This window comes from Pseudomyrmex gracilis, unplaced genomic scaffold, assembly GCF_002006095.1.
Source record: "Pseudomyrmex gracilis isolate BER0280 unplaced genomic scaffold, ASM200609v1 scaffold_58, whole genome shotgun sequence".
Lineage (NCBI taxonomy): Eukaryota > Metazoa > Arthropoda > Insecta > Hymenoptera > Formicidae > Pseudomyrmex > Pseudomyrmex gracilis.
Window position 1 is genome coordinate 90,512 of NW_018020642.1, and position 19,679 is coordinate 110,190.

At 32.6% G+C, this 19,679-nt stretch overlaps 6 protein-coding genes across 9 annotated transcripts; 2 read left to right on the forward strand and 4 right to left on the reverse strand.

The window, feature by feature from the left end:
- Positions 1 to 398: 398 nt before the first annotated feature.
- LOC109853986 (F-box only protein 42-like) lies at positions 399 to 3,434 on the reverse strand. Its single transcript, XM_020426631.1, has 7 exons — positions 2,764 to 3,434; positions 2,337 to 2,686; positions 2,095 to 2,255; positions 1,882 to 2,012; positions 1,658 to 1,797; positions 1,468 to 1,595; positions 399 to 1,382 (listed from the first exon to the last, which is right to left on the reverse strand). The coding sequence occupies exons 1-7, from the start codon at positions 2,885 to 2,887 to the stop codon at positions 842 to 844; spliced, it is 1,575 nt and encodes a 524-aa protein (XP_020282220.1). The 5' UTR covers positions 2,888 to 3,434; the 3' UTR covers positions 399 to 841.
- Positions 3,435 to 3,592: 158 nt separating this feature from the next.
- Positions 3,593 to 10,009, forward strand: LOC109853988 (dnaJ homolog subfamily C member 5-like). 2 transcript variants are annotated; one of them, XM_020426634.1, is made up of 7 exons: positions 3,597 to 3,907; positions 4,403 to 4,541; positions 4,630 to 4,782; positions 5,078 to 5,209; positions 6,679 to 6,732; positions 7,700 to 7,880; positions 9,691 to 10,007. In XM_020426634.1, exons 1-7 carry the CDS (start codon positions 3,888 to 3,890, stop codon positions 9,756 to 9,758), a joined length of 747 nt encoding a protein of 248 aa, XP_020282223.1. In that variant the 5' UTR covers positions 3,597 to 3,887; the 3' UTR covers positions 9,759 to 10,007. The 2 variants fall into 2 exon arrangements, with proteins under 2 accessions (XP_020282224.1, XP_020282223.1); XM_020426635.1 differs by lacking the exon at positions 6,679 to 6,732 and having other exon boundaries at positions 3,593 to 3,907; positions 9,691 to 10,009.
- A 1,740-nt stretch (positions 10,010 to 11,749) lies between these two features.
- On the reverse strand, positions 11,750 to 13,621 carry LOC109854035. Of its 3 annotated transcripts, none has more exons than XM_020426718.1 (8): positions 13,437 to 13,621; positions 13,240 to 13,366; positions 13,056 to 13,165; positions 12,768 to 12,969; positions 12,522 to 12,657; positions 12,290 to 12,439; positions 12,089 to 12,218; positions 11,750 to 12,025 (listed from the first exon to the last, which is right to left on the reverse strand). In XM_020426718.1, the coding sequence occupies exons 1-8, from the start codon at positions 13,593 to 13,595 to the stop codon at positions 11,870 to 11,872; spliced, it is 1,170 nt and encodes a 389-aa protein (XP_020282307.1). In that variant the 5' UTR covers positions 13,596 to 13,621; the 3' UTR covers positions 11,750 to 11,869. The 3 variants fall into 3 exon arrangements, with proteins under 3 accessions (XP_020282307.1, XP_020282310.1, XP_020282309.1); XM_020426721.1 differs by having other exon boundaries at positions 13,307 to 13,366; positions 13,437 to 13,520; XM_020426720.1 differs by having other exon boundaries at positions 11,949 to 12,218; positions 12,316 to 12,439.
- On the reverse strand, positions 13,373 to 15,919 carry LOC109854034 (26S protease regulatory subunit 6B). Its single transcript, XM_020426717.1, has 6 exons — positions 15,731 to 15,919; positions 15,487 to 15,579; positions 15,058 to 15,391; positions 14,774 to 14,977; positions 14,425 to 14,689; positions 13,373 to 14,316 (listed from the first exon to the last, which is right to left on the reverse strand). The coding sequence occupies exons 1-6, from the start codon at positions 15,761 to 15,763 to the stop codon at positions 13,998 to 14,000; spliced, it is 1,248 nt and encodes a 415-aa protein (XP_020282306.1). The 5' UTR covers positions 15,764 to 15,919; the 3' UTR covers positions 13,373 to 13,997.
- A 639-nt stretch (positions 15,920 to 16,558) lies between these two features.
- Positions 16,559 to 18,537, reverse strand: LOC109854014 (jerky protein homolog-like). Its single transcript, XM_020426688.1, has 2 exons — positions 18,259 to 18,537; positions 16,559 to 18,105 (listed from the first exon to the last, which is right to left on the reverse strand). Exons 1-2 carry the CDS (start codon positions 18,271 to 18,273, stop codon positions 16,585 to 16,587), a joined length of 1,536 nt encoding a protein of 511 aa, XP_020282277.1. The 5' UTR covers positions 18,274 to 18,537; the 3' UTR covers positions 16,559 to 16,584.
- A 154-nt stretch (positions 18,538 to 18,691) lies between these two features.
- LOC109854016 (transcription elongation factor SPT4) lies at positions 18,692 to 19,679 on the forward strand. Its single transcript, XM_020426689.1, has 4 exons — positions 18,692 to 18,784; positions 18,854 to 18,960; positions 19,078 to 19,133; positions 19,448 to 19,679. The coding sequence occupies exons 1-4, from the start codon at positions 18,716 to 18,718 to the stop codon at positions 19,564 to 19,566; spliced, it is 351 nt and encodes a 116-aa protein (XP_020282278.1). The 5' UTR covers positions 18,692 to 18,715; the 3' UTR covers positions 19,567 to 19,679.

The following is a 19,679-nucleotide window of genomic DNA, read 5'->3' on the forward strand; positions in this document are numbered from 1 at the left end:
ATTGCCGAATGCGTACAAACAGAAGCATCGAAATCCTATAGTTGAACTTTACTAGTTCCGGCATAAGTTAACGGTTATTGCTCGCATAAACAAGGCCTAAGGGAATGTGTAATCGCTTTTCCGCCTTGTGAGCCAGCGCGATGTCCAAGGGTGGCGCACACTGGCAACTACGTAGCCATGTTCACGAATGATACTTGTTGTTGGTAGAGAGAGAGAAAATTCTAACCTTGTACGTTCCAGATTTTTTGGTTTACTACCTAATGCAGGTACTTTGTCAAAGCTCTCAGTCGACATTGTTCGATTCTCGAGATATCAAAATACGAAATTAGGAAATAGCGGGAAAATAGCGCTGGCTTACAGGGCGGAAAAACTACTTAGAACAATTTTTTATGTGGCCTTGGCTGCTCTCTCAGTCTTCCCTCTGATATCGTAGAATGGCGTATGGACTAGCTTTAACCGGTTCGCTGAGCCAATATTGCACCAAACCATGGCACCTTCCCTATGATGAATATATCTGCACAAAGTTCGAATAATGTAAATAATCAATTATCATTCTTTGGAAATATGACGGATTTATTGGAAATTACATCGAGTACATGTAATAAAGTAGTTGCCATTGTTTATACGCGGATTTCTTTTTTTTCCACAAGTAGTTTAACGAAGTGTGCGAAAAATCAAGAAATTGAAAAGATCCTACTGATCTTAAAGGAAATAGTAAAGAAAAAATCGTGTGTGGAAGGTATGTGACAGTTTTAGGGCAATTCGAAACTGAAGATGATCAATAAATTTTTGATTTGATTTACGTGTGTAACATAAATATATTTTTGATTGCTCATTAACATTAAATAATATATTGAGGTGGATTTATAAAATGAAGATCGTTATATACCATAGAATCACCGGTATTATAGGTATCGATAACTGTTTGCTCGTTTTTTCGGATACCTCCGAAGACTATCAATTCTCTTTTCCCCACCACAAGTGAATACAAAATTCTCTCATCAGGTCCCGAATGATCATTTTCCTTAGATGGCATCCACGAAGCACTACAGTCGTCGGACAGAACATTGGTGATATCCAATACAAATATAGATAATGTGTTTTCGGATTTTTTAAGTACTTTCTTCATTTGATGTTTTCGAAATTTTTCTTCCATTCTTGTTAAAAATTCTAAGCGTTGTCGATGAGTGGAGTTGTTACGCACAACTTGATCGTTAAATGCAGCAAGGTATGAAGTACTGTCGTTATTAAAAATTGTCGGTTGTTTTATGGGTTTTTGTACATGTGATGAAGCATGTGCACATTGCATATGCGATCTGGAGAACGCCCCGTGTCGTCCGTTTATATTTTCATCTCTATCTACATTAGCCAAGTTTCCTTGCCTGTTTAATCAATAACAAATGATATTGTTAACGTGTAAATCGTCATGACGCTATATTAAATACATGACGAATACTGGATAAGGACCTTGCATGATTTGATTCGCACATACGTGGCGAGATGCTTCTTTGAGAAGCAACTTTTAATGAAATACTCATGTCATTCGGCTTGACTTGATGTCTGCTTGCACTTAATACAACAACATAATTTCCTACCTGTACAAAAAAAATAATAACATATTACCATTGATTTAGGAAACAGTACATGTTTATATTACCTTACAAGCTTGATGACACCAAATACGTGTTGGCGCCCATTCTGCATTGAGCATGTTAACTTTCTTCCATGTCCATGATGTGCCTTCCATTGTCAATAACCAAGCATCGTTCATAGCAGCATTTGGTCCTGTGAAACCTCCTGTGTAATTTCAAAAGTGTGATTATAAAATCTTATCTATTCAGTAATTTACTCTTCAGCTCTTTTTTTCTTAAACTCTTATACCAAGTACAAGTAGATGGTTCTTCCCAAGTACAATTTGCGATTGACCATAACGTGGTTGTGGTTTTACATTTGATGTAGTTTGTTTATGCCAATTATATGTATCCAGATTTAAACACCATACATCATTAGAGCTATTACAAGTATAAGTGTGAAATTACAGATGCAGTAATAATATCAATATTCAATATTTGCATTTTTATTAAAGAAATGTACCTGTATCCATTCCCACTAGCTCCACCAAAAACAACCATTATATTTCCATGTATTGTTGCAGAATGTGCAGAAATTGGTGGTGGGGTTTCTAATGTATTTATAACAGTCCATTTATTGGATTCTATAGAATACATATGTAATTCATTAAACAATTTCCATTGCTGAAAACAATTATATAAAGTTTTAATAATTATTACAATATTTTAAATCAGAATTAAGTCATATTTTTAATGAGTAATTACCTGATGCAAGGGATAAGGTGATGGATGGGACCATCCTCCAAACAAAATAAAATTCTTCTTGTAGTAAACCATAGTGGCACAAGCTTTAGGTGATGGATAATTGCCCATGGTGACTGGTCTGATCCAAGTTCTTGTTCCTAAATCCAGCCTCCACAAATCATTAAATGTAGTTGTCCAGGTAGCTGTGCAACCACCAAATATATACATAGAATTATCATATATACATGCTGAATGAGAATGTCTCTTTGCAATAGTAGGATACATTGGGCAAGTAAGTGACAATGACTTCCATATTAATAATCCACAAGCCACAGATTTTTGAAAATGTGCTTCACTGTATTCTGTCACATCTAGATAACAAAACATGTATGAATAAATATTAAAACACACAAATTTGTACATATTTATATATTGAGAATTTGCATACTTTTGGTTGCTCTGTACCATCTTTTACAAACAAGCTTGCACTCCTGAAGATCTTTGTAGGGTGGTATCAAGCTCAGAATGTATTCTAATAATTCATCAGGTAGGTCATCAATTTTACACTGCATTTTGTATCAAACAACAATTACAGTGAATATTACAAAATCTAAATTAAACAAATTATTTTCTCAAAGTAGATATCTATTCTACATAAATATACAGTATCGTTTTTTGTCACATGTAGAAAGATTTTGCACAAAACTCCCGGAAACTTAAGATTTTCTCATTTATCTATTGAGAGAAAAACTTTGTTTTTTCATATAAATATAATTTTACAAAGATGTGCTTTACAGCACATTTCGTGATTGGGACATTTTTCTTACAAGAGTTTACTGATTATTTGACGATTTTTCAATGTCACGTATTTGACACTTATCACAACCTAATTCTCATAAATTCTGTCCTTGTCATCTTTCAACAATGTCCTATTTGGTTTGGTTTGATGCAGCTGTGACTTCGACCTTGTTAAAGTCCATATCGCAGACGACAAATTAAGATTGAGATTAGATTGGAGTTCGACCAATCAGAGCAAAAGTTACTAAACTCAAGTTGGTTGTTTCTGATTCTGATCGGTTAAATTCCAATCAAATCTCAAGTCTAGTTCGATGGCTGATAGAGCTCTAAAGGTTATTTCTGTATTTATGCAATGTAGTGAAAATTACAAAAGTAAGCAAATTTATTAGTTGTTGACCAATAAGTATCGTAGATATTTTATAGTAAATTCGCTCATTTTTGTAATTTTCACTACATTGCGTGATACAAAATCGACCCTTGGTGCTGAAGCGGAGGGTGTAACTTGGCGACCTTAACCGCAAGGGTCTCTACCTAACTTTACAGTTTTTTCAGCGCCACTTTGGCGCATATGCGTTGGCTGACGGAACTAAAATATTGAATCGTGCCTTTCGTGTGGTACGTTCTGATGGTGCTCTCAACCACCTCTGTAAAAAGAATGTTTTGCGAAATGTTTGCGTAGTATCTTTTCGTTCAAAAAAAAAATCAATTTGTAGGAAAGTTTATTGCTCGGACTAATTTACATTTAAAACCGACGAATCCAGTGCATCGCTCGCCATGGACAGGAGAAAAATGTCGTAAGTAACGAATGACAAATACGTCATGACATTGAAGACGCCCAACGCTGTAACTGCGCTCTGTCACCTGTGTGTAGCTTATCGTTTCTTATCGCCACGTTTACTTGTGCATGCTTATCAGTTGATTTCTTTTCTTTACATCCGATTTCTTTTGATAACTATTAAACTATTCATGACAGTGAACGTGACATTTAAACGGCCCTATGACTTTATGTTTTTTCTATGTTTACCGGTTGTTATGGTATATATGTAAAAAAAAAAAAAACGAATTTTATATAAATGTAAATTATTATACGATGTGATACGCCCTTGCGTGTCCTTGACTCGAAACTTATCTGAGATCTCTACAAATATAATGGAAATGGTAATGAAAGATTAGAAAATTAAAAGATCTTTTCGTATATAAATTCGTAGCGTGTTTGTGATAAGTTATTGCGGTTTTTAATCACAGATAATTTTATTGATTCGTTTTTTTATATTTTTTTTCTACCGCAGTACAGCAGGGGATTCCCTGTACCAGATTTTGGAAATCCCAAAAACTGCTACCTCAGAAGAAATTAAAAAGACGTACAGAAAGCTGGCCCTCAAGTATCATCCTGACAAAAATCCCAACAATCCAGAGGCTGCTGAGAAGGTTATTCTGATTTACTTGTGTAATTTTTGTCTTGTGTTTTCTCTCTTACAGAAAACGATATCTTATAATTTGTGTCGTATGTTTGTAGTTCAAAGAAATAAATAGGGCACATGCTATCCTGACAGATTTAACAAAACGTAACATATATGATAACTATGGATCTCTTGGTCTATATGTCGCAGAACAATTTGGAGAAGAGAATGTTAATGCTTACTTTGTTGTTACTTCTGGTTGGTGCAAGGTAAGGATAACGTAATATCTAACACATATCATATAAGATGTCACTGTGAGATAATGATTAAATTGAACAAAGTAGTTTATATGCACACATTATCTACGGATCATGTTACATGCATATCATAGTCATCTGTGGCTGCTAAATATGAGATAACGTGAGATAGAATAATGAGTCACATCCTCCTTTTTATAAGTGACACAAATAAATTTTGTTTTATAATGCAATATGTAAACATGTATAATTGATGACATATATACAACATTTGTATCTTAAAAATATTTTTTCTGTTTGTTTTCAGGCACTGTTCCTGTTTTGTGGACTAATTACTGCTTGTTATTGTTGCTGTTGTTGTTGCTGCTGTTGCAATTTCTGTTGTGGTAAATGCAAACCCACTCCACCTGAGGATAGCGGTGAATACCATAATTTACAGGTAAAAACTTGTACAAGTCTTACATTATTATTATTTTTTAAATGAAGTTTTAGAGAATTAAGTAGATAAAGCAGAATGTACACAATGACAAACTTATAATATGTGACTCAAAAAAAGAATGTGTTATTAACAATTATAACAAATCTAGTATTGTAAGAAAATTCTCATACCAAGCCGACTGTGAAGGTTTTACTAGCACTTAGCCTCCTAATTTTTAATGTCTTTTCTAGTATTTTTCATCGATCTTAATATTTTTTTAGTAGAATATAATATTTTAAATTATTCTTAAACACAAATAAAATACACATATAAGAAACCATTTAATATCAACAGAAGTATATATCTGAGTTTTGAGACTATAGCTTTGCACATTGATATTCTCTCTCTTATATAAGTGAGAGATTTATTTGATAAAGTTAAACGCGCACTGTGCAAAGAGTTGTGGATTACATCATGTTTTTTACTCATGTGCATTCTACTACTATTTTTTACACATCTTCAACATGTTCGCTATTATGCTTTGCTGCAGAATGAAAAATACACAAAAATATAATGAAATATATTCTCTTTTTTACATATATATCTTGCCATGGTAAAAATAGATTTAATCTTTAAATTGACTAAAACTCACACATGGCATGTTGGATGTGATATTTAAGAAGTTTGAAGTTTGTGTAGTGAGTAACATGGTGTTCTTCTATATCTGCATGACTTGTGCCATGGACAAACAAGTATTTCTGTTTGCTCGATTTAAAGAGATTAAAAAAACAATTGCTGCTCTTGCATTGTATATATATCCCGCATGATATTTATTAACACAATTTTTTTTGTAACTTTTTGACATTCAAGTAAAGTTTTTAATAGACATAACGCTAAAACGAACATTTAGAGAATTATCGGATATTTATTACATATAATTTTTCGGTATATAGTTGGAAATTGTGTCGGGAAGGAAAGACGATCTTAATAGATATCTAATAACAAACGGTTTAAGGAGTTCATGCGACTTAAATAAGATCAACGCGTACTTAAAAGTGTGTATTTATCGAAACTTTTCAATATTATTTGTTGTATAAAGCACCAGTTAGTAGTTAGCTTTGTATCGCATTGGCACTGCTCTCTTGGTGTTAGTTGAATATACGCGCGCTCGTTTAAACATACACACACACATACATATCTTGTAGTTTTATAAATCGCGATTTCTCTTTATACGTAGATATCGATATATCAGCGCTTTTCGCAAAAATATTTTCGCAAAAATATTTCTTGTAGTATATTTTGTTAAACATACACACATGTCTTCTTCGATATATATGTACATATATTTGTTTATATCTGTAATTTTGCATGAGATAGCACAAATTAGAAATGCATGAACTTCTGTTCACACATGCCAAATTATGGTTTTCTTTCATAGAAAGGCGTATACATAGTTTAGCGGTTTTGTTTATGTTATTATTGTATTATAGCGGAACCAGAATCCAGACGGTGTTGTGACAAATCAACCACGAGGGTTCGGAAAGGTAAGTGTTTATAACGCTCGAAATTTTCATTTTCTTTTTCAATTTTTTCAATTTTTTCATTTAACTTCATTCAGTCTCGTAAATATTCATGCTTCTTATTTTTTTTTTATTCTCGTTATATAAATTTATATATTGGAATGATTTTACGTATATATATTTTTTACACAAATATAATAATACAACAGTAGAGATTTGTTTCTTTGTAATTTATATTTTGTTACGATATCCGCACAAGACCAGAATATTATTCCAATGTGAGCATAACTGCATGACGTACCTGTAAATATTAAAAATGGCAGCTTTTTGAATGAATCTCATTTGTTGTTAAATTTCATATAGCAGAATATAAAAACATAACTTGTAACTTCTTACGTGAAGAAATAACATTTTATATCAAGAATATAATTTGAAATTTATATCAAATTAGAACATAATTCTCTTATCATAATAATTTGTAATATGAAAAGCTATATTAGTTTCTTTATGAAATTTTTGATAACAAAATAATAAAGCATCTAAGTTAGAAAAGTCAAAAAGTTTGCTTTTTCTTGCGCTTCTTTGATATTGCTCGTTTCGATTTTAAAATCAGGTTCTGCTGGTATGAAAGCTTTGAATGAATATTTACAGCTTTATTCGACAGGTTCTCATGTTTCATGTCATCATAAGATTCATCTTCTTTATTATAACTCTCTTTGCATATCAGCGAAAATATTTTCATTTGAACAGATAGAAATATTTAAAAAATTGCAAAATTCATCTAAATTAATCTTGTAAAAGTTGACTTGGTATGAAAAAATCGAAAAATCTGAAGCGAATCAGAGGGAATATATTGATATAACATGAAAATACAAATTTTCACTATATTATTTCTATACAACAAGCGTAAGATGTGTCCCAAATAATTTATTTTCAGAGTGAATGATCCGAATGTATTTCAATTTTCGCAATTAAAACTGTGCATTCGCAGGAAGACGATAGCGATGACGAAGCTGTGACATCTCAGCCTCAAAGTGGCGCTGCGCAAAACGCGTCCAATGCACAGCAACCGATATTTGCCATGCCCGCACCCGGATCAGCGGCACCAGCATCAACTGTTAACGAAAGCACGAATCTAAACAGCGGCGGTGATCGCGTGATTTATACCACTGGTATTACGAGTTCTTGAACGTGTAGAAAGCATACTATGAGTTGTTATCTTTTTTACATTGTCATCGATCATTCAACTCACATTTCTCGCCCTCAAGCGTTCGCTCTATCTCTTTTGTTTCTTGTGTTTCGCGATACTTAATTGTTATTTTTAATACATATAATTTTTCAAAGAGTAAATACAATCGATATACATCAGAACATTTTGGACATATGTGATTGCTTGCAACGTGAATTAAATCAATTTGAGTATTGTTGAATCATTATTTGAATTTGATTTATTCATACAGATGCTCTCTGCGTCAATCTGTATATAAAAGGCTGTAACTACATTTGTTTTTTTTTTTTCTTTTTCCCACATATTCCGCTGATAGTAGATAGATGGAGACAGGAAGAGGGAAAAAGATAAGCTAGCTAGTATTCTCTCTTTTTAAGTTTATATTTTAACTTGTTTCAACGAACATCAACAATATGCGTATTGAGTTATTATCTGAAATTTTTTAAATCTGTGTACTTTACACTTTGATAATATCATGCAATTACATTTGCGCTTGACTTCCACAACCGTATTATTGTTTTTAGTTGAAATCTAAGCTTTTGTATCATCATTAAGGTATTCTTGCTGTTTGTTTCTATTTGAATTTTGTTAATGCCACATAAGACCGTCAATCAAGAGTGAGATAAATAACACGATTTTTTTCCCATGTTTCTGTAAAATATATATTTCACAATTTTTGGAAAGACTTTTGTCGTTTTTTCGAGGTGTCGCGAATTTCAGTGAAATTTGTATAACACTCGGTATAAATGAATATTTATATATACATATATTATAATATATGTATATGTGCTATATAAGTAGTAATTTATTATACATCACATGATTGTATATGTTACTATGTGTAACGTACGTATACATATTGAAGAAAGAGAGAAATCTTTTTTAATAAAAATGATATCTCTCTCGTACAAGATTCTTACATACAATTCCACATATTCTTCATTAGTTACATAAACACATGTCAGTAATATGTATGTACTATGAAGAATGTGTTTTTACACGCTCTGTTTGTATTCATCTCTATGATTATTTTTACATTTTGAATATTCTAATATTCATGTTCTATGATTTGTGATATGTTTCTCTACAGCTATCTTTTACAATTTGTTTTAAGACATTTTCTTGCAGATTTTGTAATTTACATCAAATAGGTCTTATCATTCTTATCGTGAAATGAAAAAACAAAATATACTCTACATGTGATTGTGTATGCTTTGCCAATGTTTTTATTGCTACTTCCAAGTATCACCTTATACGCTTTTTATTTTACATTTAAGTGTCAAATAAAATTTTGAACATCTTTTATTTATTTAAAATGTGCTGCGTGTAATAATAATATTGACGATAAAGATCAAATAAATGACAAATTTGATAAATCTGAGATCTGACGTGAGTTTAAATTTGAATATTATAGTTTGAGAATTTTATAAAAACTACAAGATACAGAAATCAATTGTGCAATTGTTATTGCTGCATATTGAACTTTAACATTTCATAACGTAGATATCACTCTGCTCATCTCATCAGTTTGTTTTGCATACAATTTGTATTTCTTATCGCTAAATTAACTTACGTCTTTTTGTTATCTTTTATGTGCACTTAGATAAAATACAAAATTATTTTGTGTATGAGTTGTGTTACATGAACATTTTATATCTGTGTAGAAAAACAGTACTCGATATCTCTGACGATAGTTCAATAAATAATACTTCGCTCTTTTATTATTTATTACTAACTAAATTATTTCGATGTAGCGGCTTCCACAAATCCATTCATAGGACCCAACGCAGCTACAACCGATGCCGGACCAACCAGATGGTAGACTGAAGATATGGAAAAGCCATCGCGAACATTGAACTCACATTTATAGTGCTAGGAATCTCTACAATCAATTGACATAGATCATAAGTTTATATAATATTTTATATAATTGATATTTGTATATTTTATCAATTATATGTACATATATGTGTGTGTGTATATGTAATTGATAAAATGGATTGTAATGCAATGAGATTTGTTTTTTGTTTTTGCGCAGATACAATTTTTATTATTTTACAGACAATTGTTTTCTTTTACGGTCTTGATATAATTATATATCATTCTGTGTGATTTTTCGTTAAAAAATTCATATTATCTCGCGTTTTTCTCGTACACTAAAATAAAAGTATACATATTTACTTTATATAGTTTCTAAACTTTACGCGTTAAATAGTTCTTTTTCTTTGTTTATTTAGTTTTATTTTTAATAAAAAAGTTTTACAAGAGTTTTAGCAATGTGTGCATGTGTGTGTGTGTGTGTATGTAAAAGCAAAGTGAAATAAGACGGAGCCTTGACAACAAATATGTGAGTTCTCTCTTGTTATTACTCACTTAGTTGTTCAAAACCTAATTGTTTTTTATGTGTATTCAAAATATTTATATGGTCACTGTTCATGAATAGTTATTGATATTTTTTATTAATCTGAACATTTACCCTTTCGAGTTCTTAAGTTCGAATATTAGAATACTCGAAATAGTAATATATATATTAAAAAAAAAAAAAAAAAAAAAAAAAAACGACATGTATACACTATAGCTTTGGATTAAACGAAACGAAACGCGTATTTCTATAAAAATACATAGATATTTCATCTACGTAACATTACTTATTATTTTAACATGAAAATGTCAATCACTGTTTCTAAATGCGTGTACAGAAAATATAATAATCCATTTGAATCGTTTCCATAATTCAGTACTTAATTATAATATATCGCTATCATATATAAATTATATTTATATATATATATATATATATAAAATATTGTTACTTTGGAAATAATTTTGTCCTCACAATCAGTGTTCTTCAGTATTACATATAGTTAGTCGATCACATATTGCATCGATTTTGCAGACGTACAATAATAATAATATTATTAGATCGGTCGAAAAAAAAGATATGTATACTACGATATTGTTTAGGAAACAAAATTACAAAAATATAAAGTTTGTCTCAACCGACGTGACACTTTTTGTGTATAAAAAATATAAGTCTATCTACATCACTGTATGACTATTAATCCGAACAATTTTACGCTGCATCGATTATTAAGTATAATATGTTACGCGCGTATATCTAATATACATATATATATATATATATACACGTAAGATAAGAGTTCTTTTATTCTAAATATTTGTCTGTATTGTCCGAATATAGTCGTTATTATAAATGACAAATACCTGTTAACATAAAAAAAACCTATTTCCAGAAGTTGTAAAACACACATATAGAGGATGTAAATGATATATATCTAATCACACGTGCAATTTATATATATATATATATCATAACGTGCAAAACTGTGTGTGCTACATTGATATGATATGAGTATATTTGATTCTTCCACCTTTAAATTTCACGAATTTTGAAATGTCTTTGCAACAATTTTAATTGACATGTGAAAATTATATTGCATGGTATTTATATATACGTAAATGTAGTGCTAAAATATGGTAAATGTATCTATTTACACTTGTTTTTTTTTATTTTATTTTTTTTTATTAATTGTCTATTTTGGCACTGTCTTCGATAACAATCGCATAACGTAGATGTGTAATTATGTTTTATTATAAATAGCACACGCTGCTTGTATTCGAAATATCCAAAAAGTATATAAAAATATGTTCATATATATATAATTGAAAAAATTATTACAAAAAAAGGAGTGAAGATGTTGTACTTAAACTCTGAGAGAAGCAAAAAATAATTGTAAAGCTGACACGTGTTGTACAACAAATGTAAATAAATTAGATTGACTCTCACCACATGCAAATACAATATATATATATATTTAATAATACATTTCAAAATCTATTTTTTTTCTTTACGATTTTTTATGAGTCAACGATAATGATTTGAGAGAGTCGTTTATTCGATTTTCTTCTTCTTCAAGTTGTCTCTGCGGTTTTATCCAACAAAATTCTGCGCCACCAACGTTGAATACTTGTCGCGGAACGTTCTTGATGAAGCGTAGCCAAACGTTCGTAGAAATCGGTCGCTCCCAATAGGGCAACGTACTCTTCTTCTTGTTCCTTCAGTTCTTGCTAGCAAATTAATAAATTTTGTGTCACACATACATTCATTTCACTACAACTATATAGACTTACTTCAAGCGCGAGTTTCTCTAGTTTGTCATTTTCATAAATTTGACTGAGTTCTTTCAACGTTCGATATCTGCTTCCAATTTCTGTGTCGTATTTGGTCAACACCGCCAATAATTTCGATTCGACAGCTAATCTGTTAATTGCAAAACTATATATAGAAAATATTGTTTTTAATATTAATTTTGTATATACATGTTTGTGCACCTTCGGTTGTAAACAGCTTCTTCTACATTTGCATTTATATTTTTCAAGGATTCGAGATCATCCGTGATACTGTTCAGTGCTCGCTGTACTTCGTTTTGTTCTATTTCCCATACTTTATGTAACATCAATTGTTTTTTCTCATATTTGACACTGCAAAAAAATTACCTTCGTGAATAATACAATTCTTTTTTTCTTTTCGATCGTATGTAAAGTACAAATTGAATAGATATACGTTATATTCGCCATGTCCTCGTTGCACTTTTTGTTAATGTCAACGACAACGGCCAAGTTTTTTTTATATTGCTTGATTACATTCTCGAGTAGCTTTTCATGATTCCTTCGCTGCTTTTCCAAGTCCCTCGTGAATACTACGCATTTCCACGAGAAGTGAAAAGGAAGAACATTAATTGTTTTTATTTTAAAAAACAAATGTGTTAGTTATATGTAAACGAAATTAAATATATGTATTTTTTTTTACCGTCACTATCTTCGATAGATCTTTTCTGATCGCGCCAGAATTGTCTGTAATGCAGTTCTTTGCTTCTCGCTTGGTCCGGCGTGAGGTGCAATCTACACAGAGCATGTTGCAAAAAGCAACGAAGATGATGCAGAAACAAAGCTGACGGAATTGATATGTACTTGTCGCGAGGATGCAGAACATCGATGTGTTTGTTCAAAATCTGAAGAAATTGCCAATTAAAATATCTATTTTCTATTCGACAAGAAAGTTTGACTATTTTAGATTTAAATGATCGCAAGGGCCAACTTGTAGTGCTCTGTAGACTGCACGATCAAATCTGGACATGGTCCAAGTTGTCTGACAATGTGTTTTCGTCGTTGCACGCTTTCTTAAAGAATGTTCCTTTTGTTCAAACTCTGAAATATGAATTTGATTGTAGAAAAGTCGTAAAAACGTACGAGAACATATTTATATATTAAATATTTATTACCTGACTTCAATAAACATGACGAACAATGTTCAGTATCGCACAAAAAAATGTCTTTTATCATACCTACCTCGCATTTTGTTAGTATCATGGATAATTCAGGGTTTAATATAATAGAGGGTAAAGCCACCTAATATACAATCGTGTGTAAATTTATTACAATATCAAATACACATCAGTGATGACTTATCATCGATTACCGCTAATTCCATTTTTCTTAATGTAAATTCAAAAATAGTTTTCAAAAGTTTCAGTGTGATTGATTCTTTCTTTCTTCCGTGCTCGTCCGAATTCGAAGCTTCTTCGTGTTGAGTTTTGTAAAAACAATTGTCGTCGTGATTATTTAAAGAATGCGACATAATGAAAACTTATTCGTTTGTATACACATATATATGTAAGTTCCGCAATTAAAAAATTATAACCAAGTTTGCACGTGTATTTTTGCAAGAGAGACAGAAAAAAGTGAATATCATTAAAACAATTTTTCAAGAAAAAAGAAAACTCTCTCTATTATTAAATATCTATAAAAATCTTTGATTATATTAGGCTATAAATACATAGATAACACAACAAAGAGACTGGATATCATAGAGAATCAGAAGAGAGAGAGAGAGAGAGAGAGAGAGAACACATTAGTGTAATTAGTCACCAGTTTAATCTCGTAATGTTTGTATATAATATGCATATGTTAGTTACATACGTATACCGTAAGTGATGAATAAATGTATAATGATTAAAGGACACACACAAATATATTAAATTTACTTATAGAATTCGTGTTCAGATTCATCTTTCTTAATATTGTTTTTATAACCCTTTTCAAAATCCTTGGCTAAAACTATGTAACGATTTTCACGGACGGCGTGCATCCCCGCCTCTTGACAAATGGCGTTGATATCGGCACCGGATATTCTGTCCGGCCGTGCCACGTAATCCTCGAGATCCACCTCTTCGCTCAAGTTCATCTTCGCGGTGATGGTGGAAAAAATTAAGCGCTTCTGTCGACGATCGGGTAGCGGAAACTCAATCTTCCGATCCAATCTACCAGGACGAAGCAATGCAGGATCCAACGTGTCCGCTCTAAAGAAATATGAATAAATACATACAGAGATAGGCAGAAGATAGATATGTCATTTTATCTTCAGACTATAATAAAATTAAACAATCAAAAACTACAAGCTGCCTTACCTATTCGTGGCCATAATAACTTTAACGTTGGTTGTCTGATCGAAACCATCCATTTGATTGAGTAACTCTAAAAGAATACGTTGCACCTCACGATCCGCCCCAGTCTGAGCGTCAAATCTCTTTGTAGCAATAGCGTCTATTTCGTCGACAAATATTATAGCCGGCGAGTTCTCCTTCGCCAAGCGAAACACGTCACGCACCATTCTCGGTCCCTCGCCCAAATATTTTTGCACAAATTCAGAACCAACTACGCGAATGAAAGCAGCTAGAAAAAATAAAAAATAGAGAATTAAAACCTTTGTGTATAATTAACTTAAATATTTCATAATAGTATGCGTTAGATTCGCACCAGTAGTGTGTCTAGCAACAGCCTTAGCCAACATAGTTTTTCCACAACCAGGTGGTCCATACATGAGTACACCTCGCGGCGGATCAATACCGATCTGTTTATACAATTCGAAATGAGTAAGAGGAAGCTCTACTGCCTCTCTGATCTCTTGTTTCTGCATGTCCATTCCACCTATATCGCTGTACTGAATATCAGGTTTCTCATCTGTAAATGTACATCAATAAAATTATTTATTTGTAACAAACATTAAAAAAGAAAAAAAAATAGCTTCTAGATTTTGTTACCTGCTTGTAACATAGAAATACTAGAATCAGCTTCTGGTGGCAGCACATCCACCAAAGCATTGCTATGCTTGTGAAGTGCTACACTGGCGGAAGGCTTCAGAAGTTCTCTGTCTATGGTAGACAAAATCCGTACATAATAATTTGAGCCTGTTGTAGATCCCACTATGCCAGTGTTCTGATCAACAGCCTCTAAGAACTGTCCAATGACCAAAGGTACACTTTGGATACGTTTAACTTCTTCTTGAGCGTGCAAATATTCTTTCTTTAGATTGCGTTGTTCATCTTTGATGTATTCTTCTTGCACTTCAAGAAATTCCAGCAGCCTTTGCAATTTCTAAGCACAAGATTGCACAATTTAATCTTATGAGAGATGACTGTATATACTTCTTAAATTTTCACCATCTATATATTTTAGACAAATGTACTTACCTTATATTTAGTATAAAGATCTTCGACATCCAGTTCATCCCCAGCTCCTGTGTAGTGACCGGTAACTGGCTTACAGTCAATTTCACCCACATCCTGTAAACACAATCGCGATTTACATAGGCCACATAAAAAAGCATTTAAAATTATCAACTGCAATTGTGGCAAAAAACTCACGAGAACTTATAAAAAGGTTATCTGCGCGTTTTCGGATCGTGTTAATTATACAGATCGAAGTTAAACTTACCTTATCGGGCAGAATAATGCCCAACTCTTCCATTTTACACGACGGGAAAAATCCTGCAAAACTAACTTAAACGAGTATCAAATCGCACCAGTTTGAGTTGAACAGTATGTATCGAACAAATGTTATAGAATGACTTCAGATTTTTGGACGTACGTCAGATACACACGCACACATACACACACACTTGACCTCGAAGTGAACCATTAACGACACAAATATACCTAGAGACACAAGTCAAGGGTACATAATTGACAGAGAAACGAGCTATGATCAAAACGCAAGCGGAAACAATATGGTGGGGGAGTAACCAATCGGAGTAGAAACTTTTTCACGTGCGTGAATTAAAGGGCGCGAATTAACCGCGAAAACGCGCATAAGATGACCTGCAAGTGCGAAGAAAAAATTTTATAATATTCCAAATAAAACACTCATGCACTTGTATTACTTTTATACAAGAATTGAATTCGCTCAATGTAAAATTTGAATTGACGTCGATTAAAATCTGTTGTAATTAAATCTATTTTCTAATGTAAAAAATCAGAGAATGGTACGGACCTACCTGAGGCTTGTGAGTCAGTAAAAAGTCAAATGTACTGTAAGAAATAATTTGTATATTATATAAATGCATTTTTACATATGTATATACCGTAAATAATAAATATATTTACAATTGAAATTGAAATTTTTTTTAAAACTTTTCTATAATTTAAAGAACCTTGACTATAAACCGTTTGTGCCGTTGTCGCTATATATGTATGTCTAGAACAATTTTTCATATTTGACACAAAACAGAGTGAAATCTGCGAAGTTCCGATCGCAGATCACACCGCTGTCATTTGGCTACCTAAAATGTTTTACGTATCGTGAAGCTCATTGATTGCTCGTAGCCAGAGTTTAAACAAAAAATTAAATTCCTCGGTAGTGACTTCGACCTTTCTTGTGTACTGTATTACTGTATTTATTGCAACAACAGCATCTTTCGCCGCAATGTCATCTTCCGCAACTTCACGTTCGATCGGACATCTGTTTTGTTCCGTTTCATTTTCGTCGGTTTCTTCATTGTTCTCCGGAGACGATAGTTCTTGATCATTTAACGTTTCATCTTCTGGCTCATCGTCGTCGTTATCGTGCAACCACGCGATAATTTCTTTAGAATTCGGAATTTTGTCAAACGTGAAAGACGCAAGCTGCGAGTCTTGAACGCACCGTGGCTCTAAATTTTTATCGATTGAAACAATATTTTTCCAAACAGTTTTTATATAATCGTCTGTTATCGCATCCCAAGCGTTGCTTATCAGATAACAACAACGAAGCAGATCGAACGATTGCAAAAGTTTTTGCACATCCTCGAATGTATTTTCGGCAAGTATCAGTCGGAGAAGATTGCTTTTGTAAATTTGTTTACATTTCGCAATTATTCCCTGATTCACTGGCTGTGCAAGTGATTTCACATTGGAAGGTAAATATATTACTTGACATTGTTTGCTAATTGAGTTGAACTGTTCTATCGATATCTGACAGGGAGCGTTCTCGAGTAAAAGAAGGCACTGTTTGCTATCTGACCCGTGATGCTGCTCTATTTCCCGAAGAAAAATGTCCTGATACCATTGTAACATCAATTCACCGTCTATAGAAGCATTTTTTTGTCCTTTGTAGAAAACAGGCAAAGCGTGTACGTTGCTAAAACAATCCGATTGATCGTGTTTTCCCACAACTAGAAGCGGGAGCTTGTGACTCCCTGTAGCGTTTGTGCACATCATTAAAGTGACCTTGTCTTTGTAGATTTTTCTTTCGGATGACTGGCTATCGTCGAGAGTCGGTATTCTATTTGGCAACATCCTCCAAAAGAGACCAGTTTTGTCGGCATTGTAAACTCTGTCTAACGGTATTTCAGCTTCGGTAATATATTTCGCTATTTTCTGAAAAAACTGATTTGCCTTTTTGCCAACAGTCGGTTTCTCACCCTGATGAGCCAGGTGCTTAATATTGTGTCTTTTTTTAAATCTAGCCACAAAACCCGTAGACGCTTTAAACGTGCTGGAACCGTTCAACTTGGCGTTCAGTTCCACTGCTTTCTTTTGCAACATAGATCCCGTTACCGTATCGCCCATGTTTCTCTTTTCAATAAACCATTCGTACAGAGATCTTTCGAGATGATTATTCTCAACTGTGAACTTTATCTTGCTTGCGCTTCCTCGATTCTCAAGAATTATTGAATACTGTCGCTGTATGTGTTCTTTGGCCTTCTTTAACTTTGATATTGCCCCTGGTGTAATATTGTATTCTCTGGCTAAATTGGAAGCTTTTTCTCCCTTTTCCAATCGGTTCAACAGCGTTACACGGTCTCCAATGTTCAAATATCTTCCCTTGTCTTTCTAAACAACATAAGATATATTTGATTGTAATTAATTCGGTATACACAATATAAAAAATTATATTCGCACAAGTACGTATATATATATATATACTCTATATTTATAACTTTATACTAATTTAATACAAATATATTATTGTTTTTTTATACGTACTTTGTTTGGTGCCATAATTGCTTGCTTCTTTGAGTGATATTTTATAACGCGTCTTACCGCGTCTAAATCTCCGCCTATCCAGACTTTTTGACACTATCTGGCTAATTTAACAGTTTGCTTGCTTAATTCTGTTATTCTGCACATAACTATTATCATATCACAAAAGGAGTTACTCCTTCTATGTTCACTGATTCACTCGCAAAACGTGCATGACGTTACGCGCATGCGTAACGTGAATCCAGATTGGATGTTTGGAGTGGTTTGCACTCGTTCTAGCGCGGCAGAAAAAACGAACAAACTTCGTGTTTTTACATCACATGTCCGACGTAACATTTAAAAAGTGACAAAAACCAAAGACCTGATCAAGCGAACATTACGTTAACGGTGTTTTTGTAAAATAATTGGGCACTGTGGCTGAAACGAAAACCTAACCCTAACCTAAGATAACGACGTAAACATGTCTATGGAGACGGTGCCGAAAGACTTGCGCCAGTTGAGAGCGTGTTTGGTGTGTTCTTTAGTTAAGGTATGTTTCAGCAAAACATTTGTGTGTTGTTTATATACACTTTGTTAATAACTTTATTTATTTCTTCAGACTTTCGAGCAATTCGAGCTTGACGGTTGTGACAACTGTGACGAGTTTTTACGTATGAAAAATAACAAGGACAATGTTTTTGACTGCACTAGTTCCAACTTTGACGGGTAATGTACAACAATATATACATAATTAAAATTATTGTGTACACACATGTCAGTTAACAATGTTGAAAACATTTCTTGAAGTCTGTACTTTATCTGTTTACATTTTTGATTTTGCAGAATGATTGCTGCAATGAGTCCAGAAGATAGCTGGGTGTGCAAGTGGCAAAGAATAAGTAAGTCTAGGTTTGATTTATTTATAACAGTCTTATATATTTAAATTGTTACCGCAATAAATTTATATTTATTAGAGAAATCAATTTACTTTTTTTTTTTCTAAACATACTTATATAATTTTCTATACATGTCCTTCAAACAGTATTTTTCTGAGAACACACTTGTGTAATTTTCTTAACATGGAATAGAATTTACAAATAAAAAAGTTTTCTTTTTTTTTTTTCTAGAAATAAAATTCTATTTCCCAGTTGCGCAAGACACTTGTTTCACATCTAACGTTATTAATAGAGATTCTGTTTTTTTTTTTCTTCAGATCGCTTCTGCAAAGGTGTTTATGCCATATCTGTATCGGGACGATTGCCAGCTGGTGTCATCAGAGAAATGAAGAGCAGAGGAATAGTGTATAGGCCGCGCGACACCAGTCAACGTTAATTACAATAAATCTGTATATAATTTTATATAGGAATACTAAGTATGTTTTTCTTTTACATTGCGATCTAGATCGATTATTTGAAATATATCCGTACGTTGTTCGTTTTGAAATA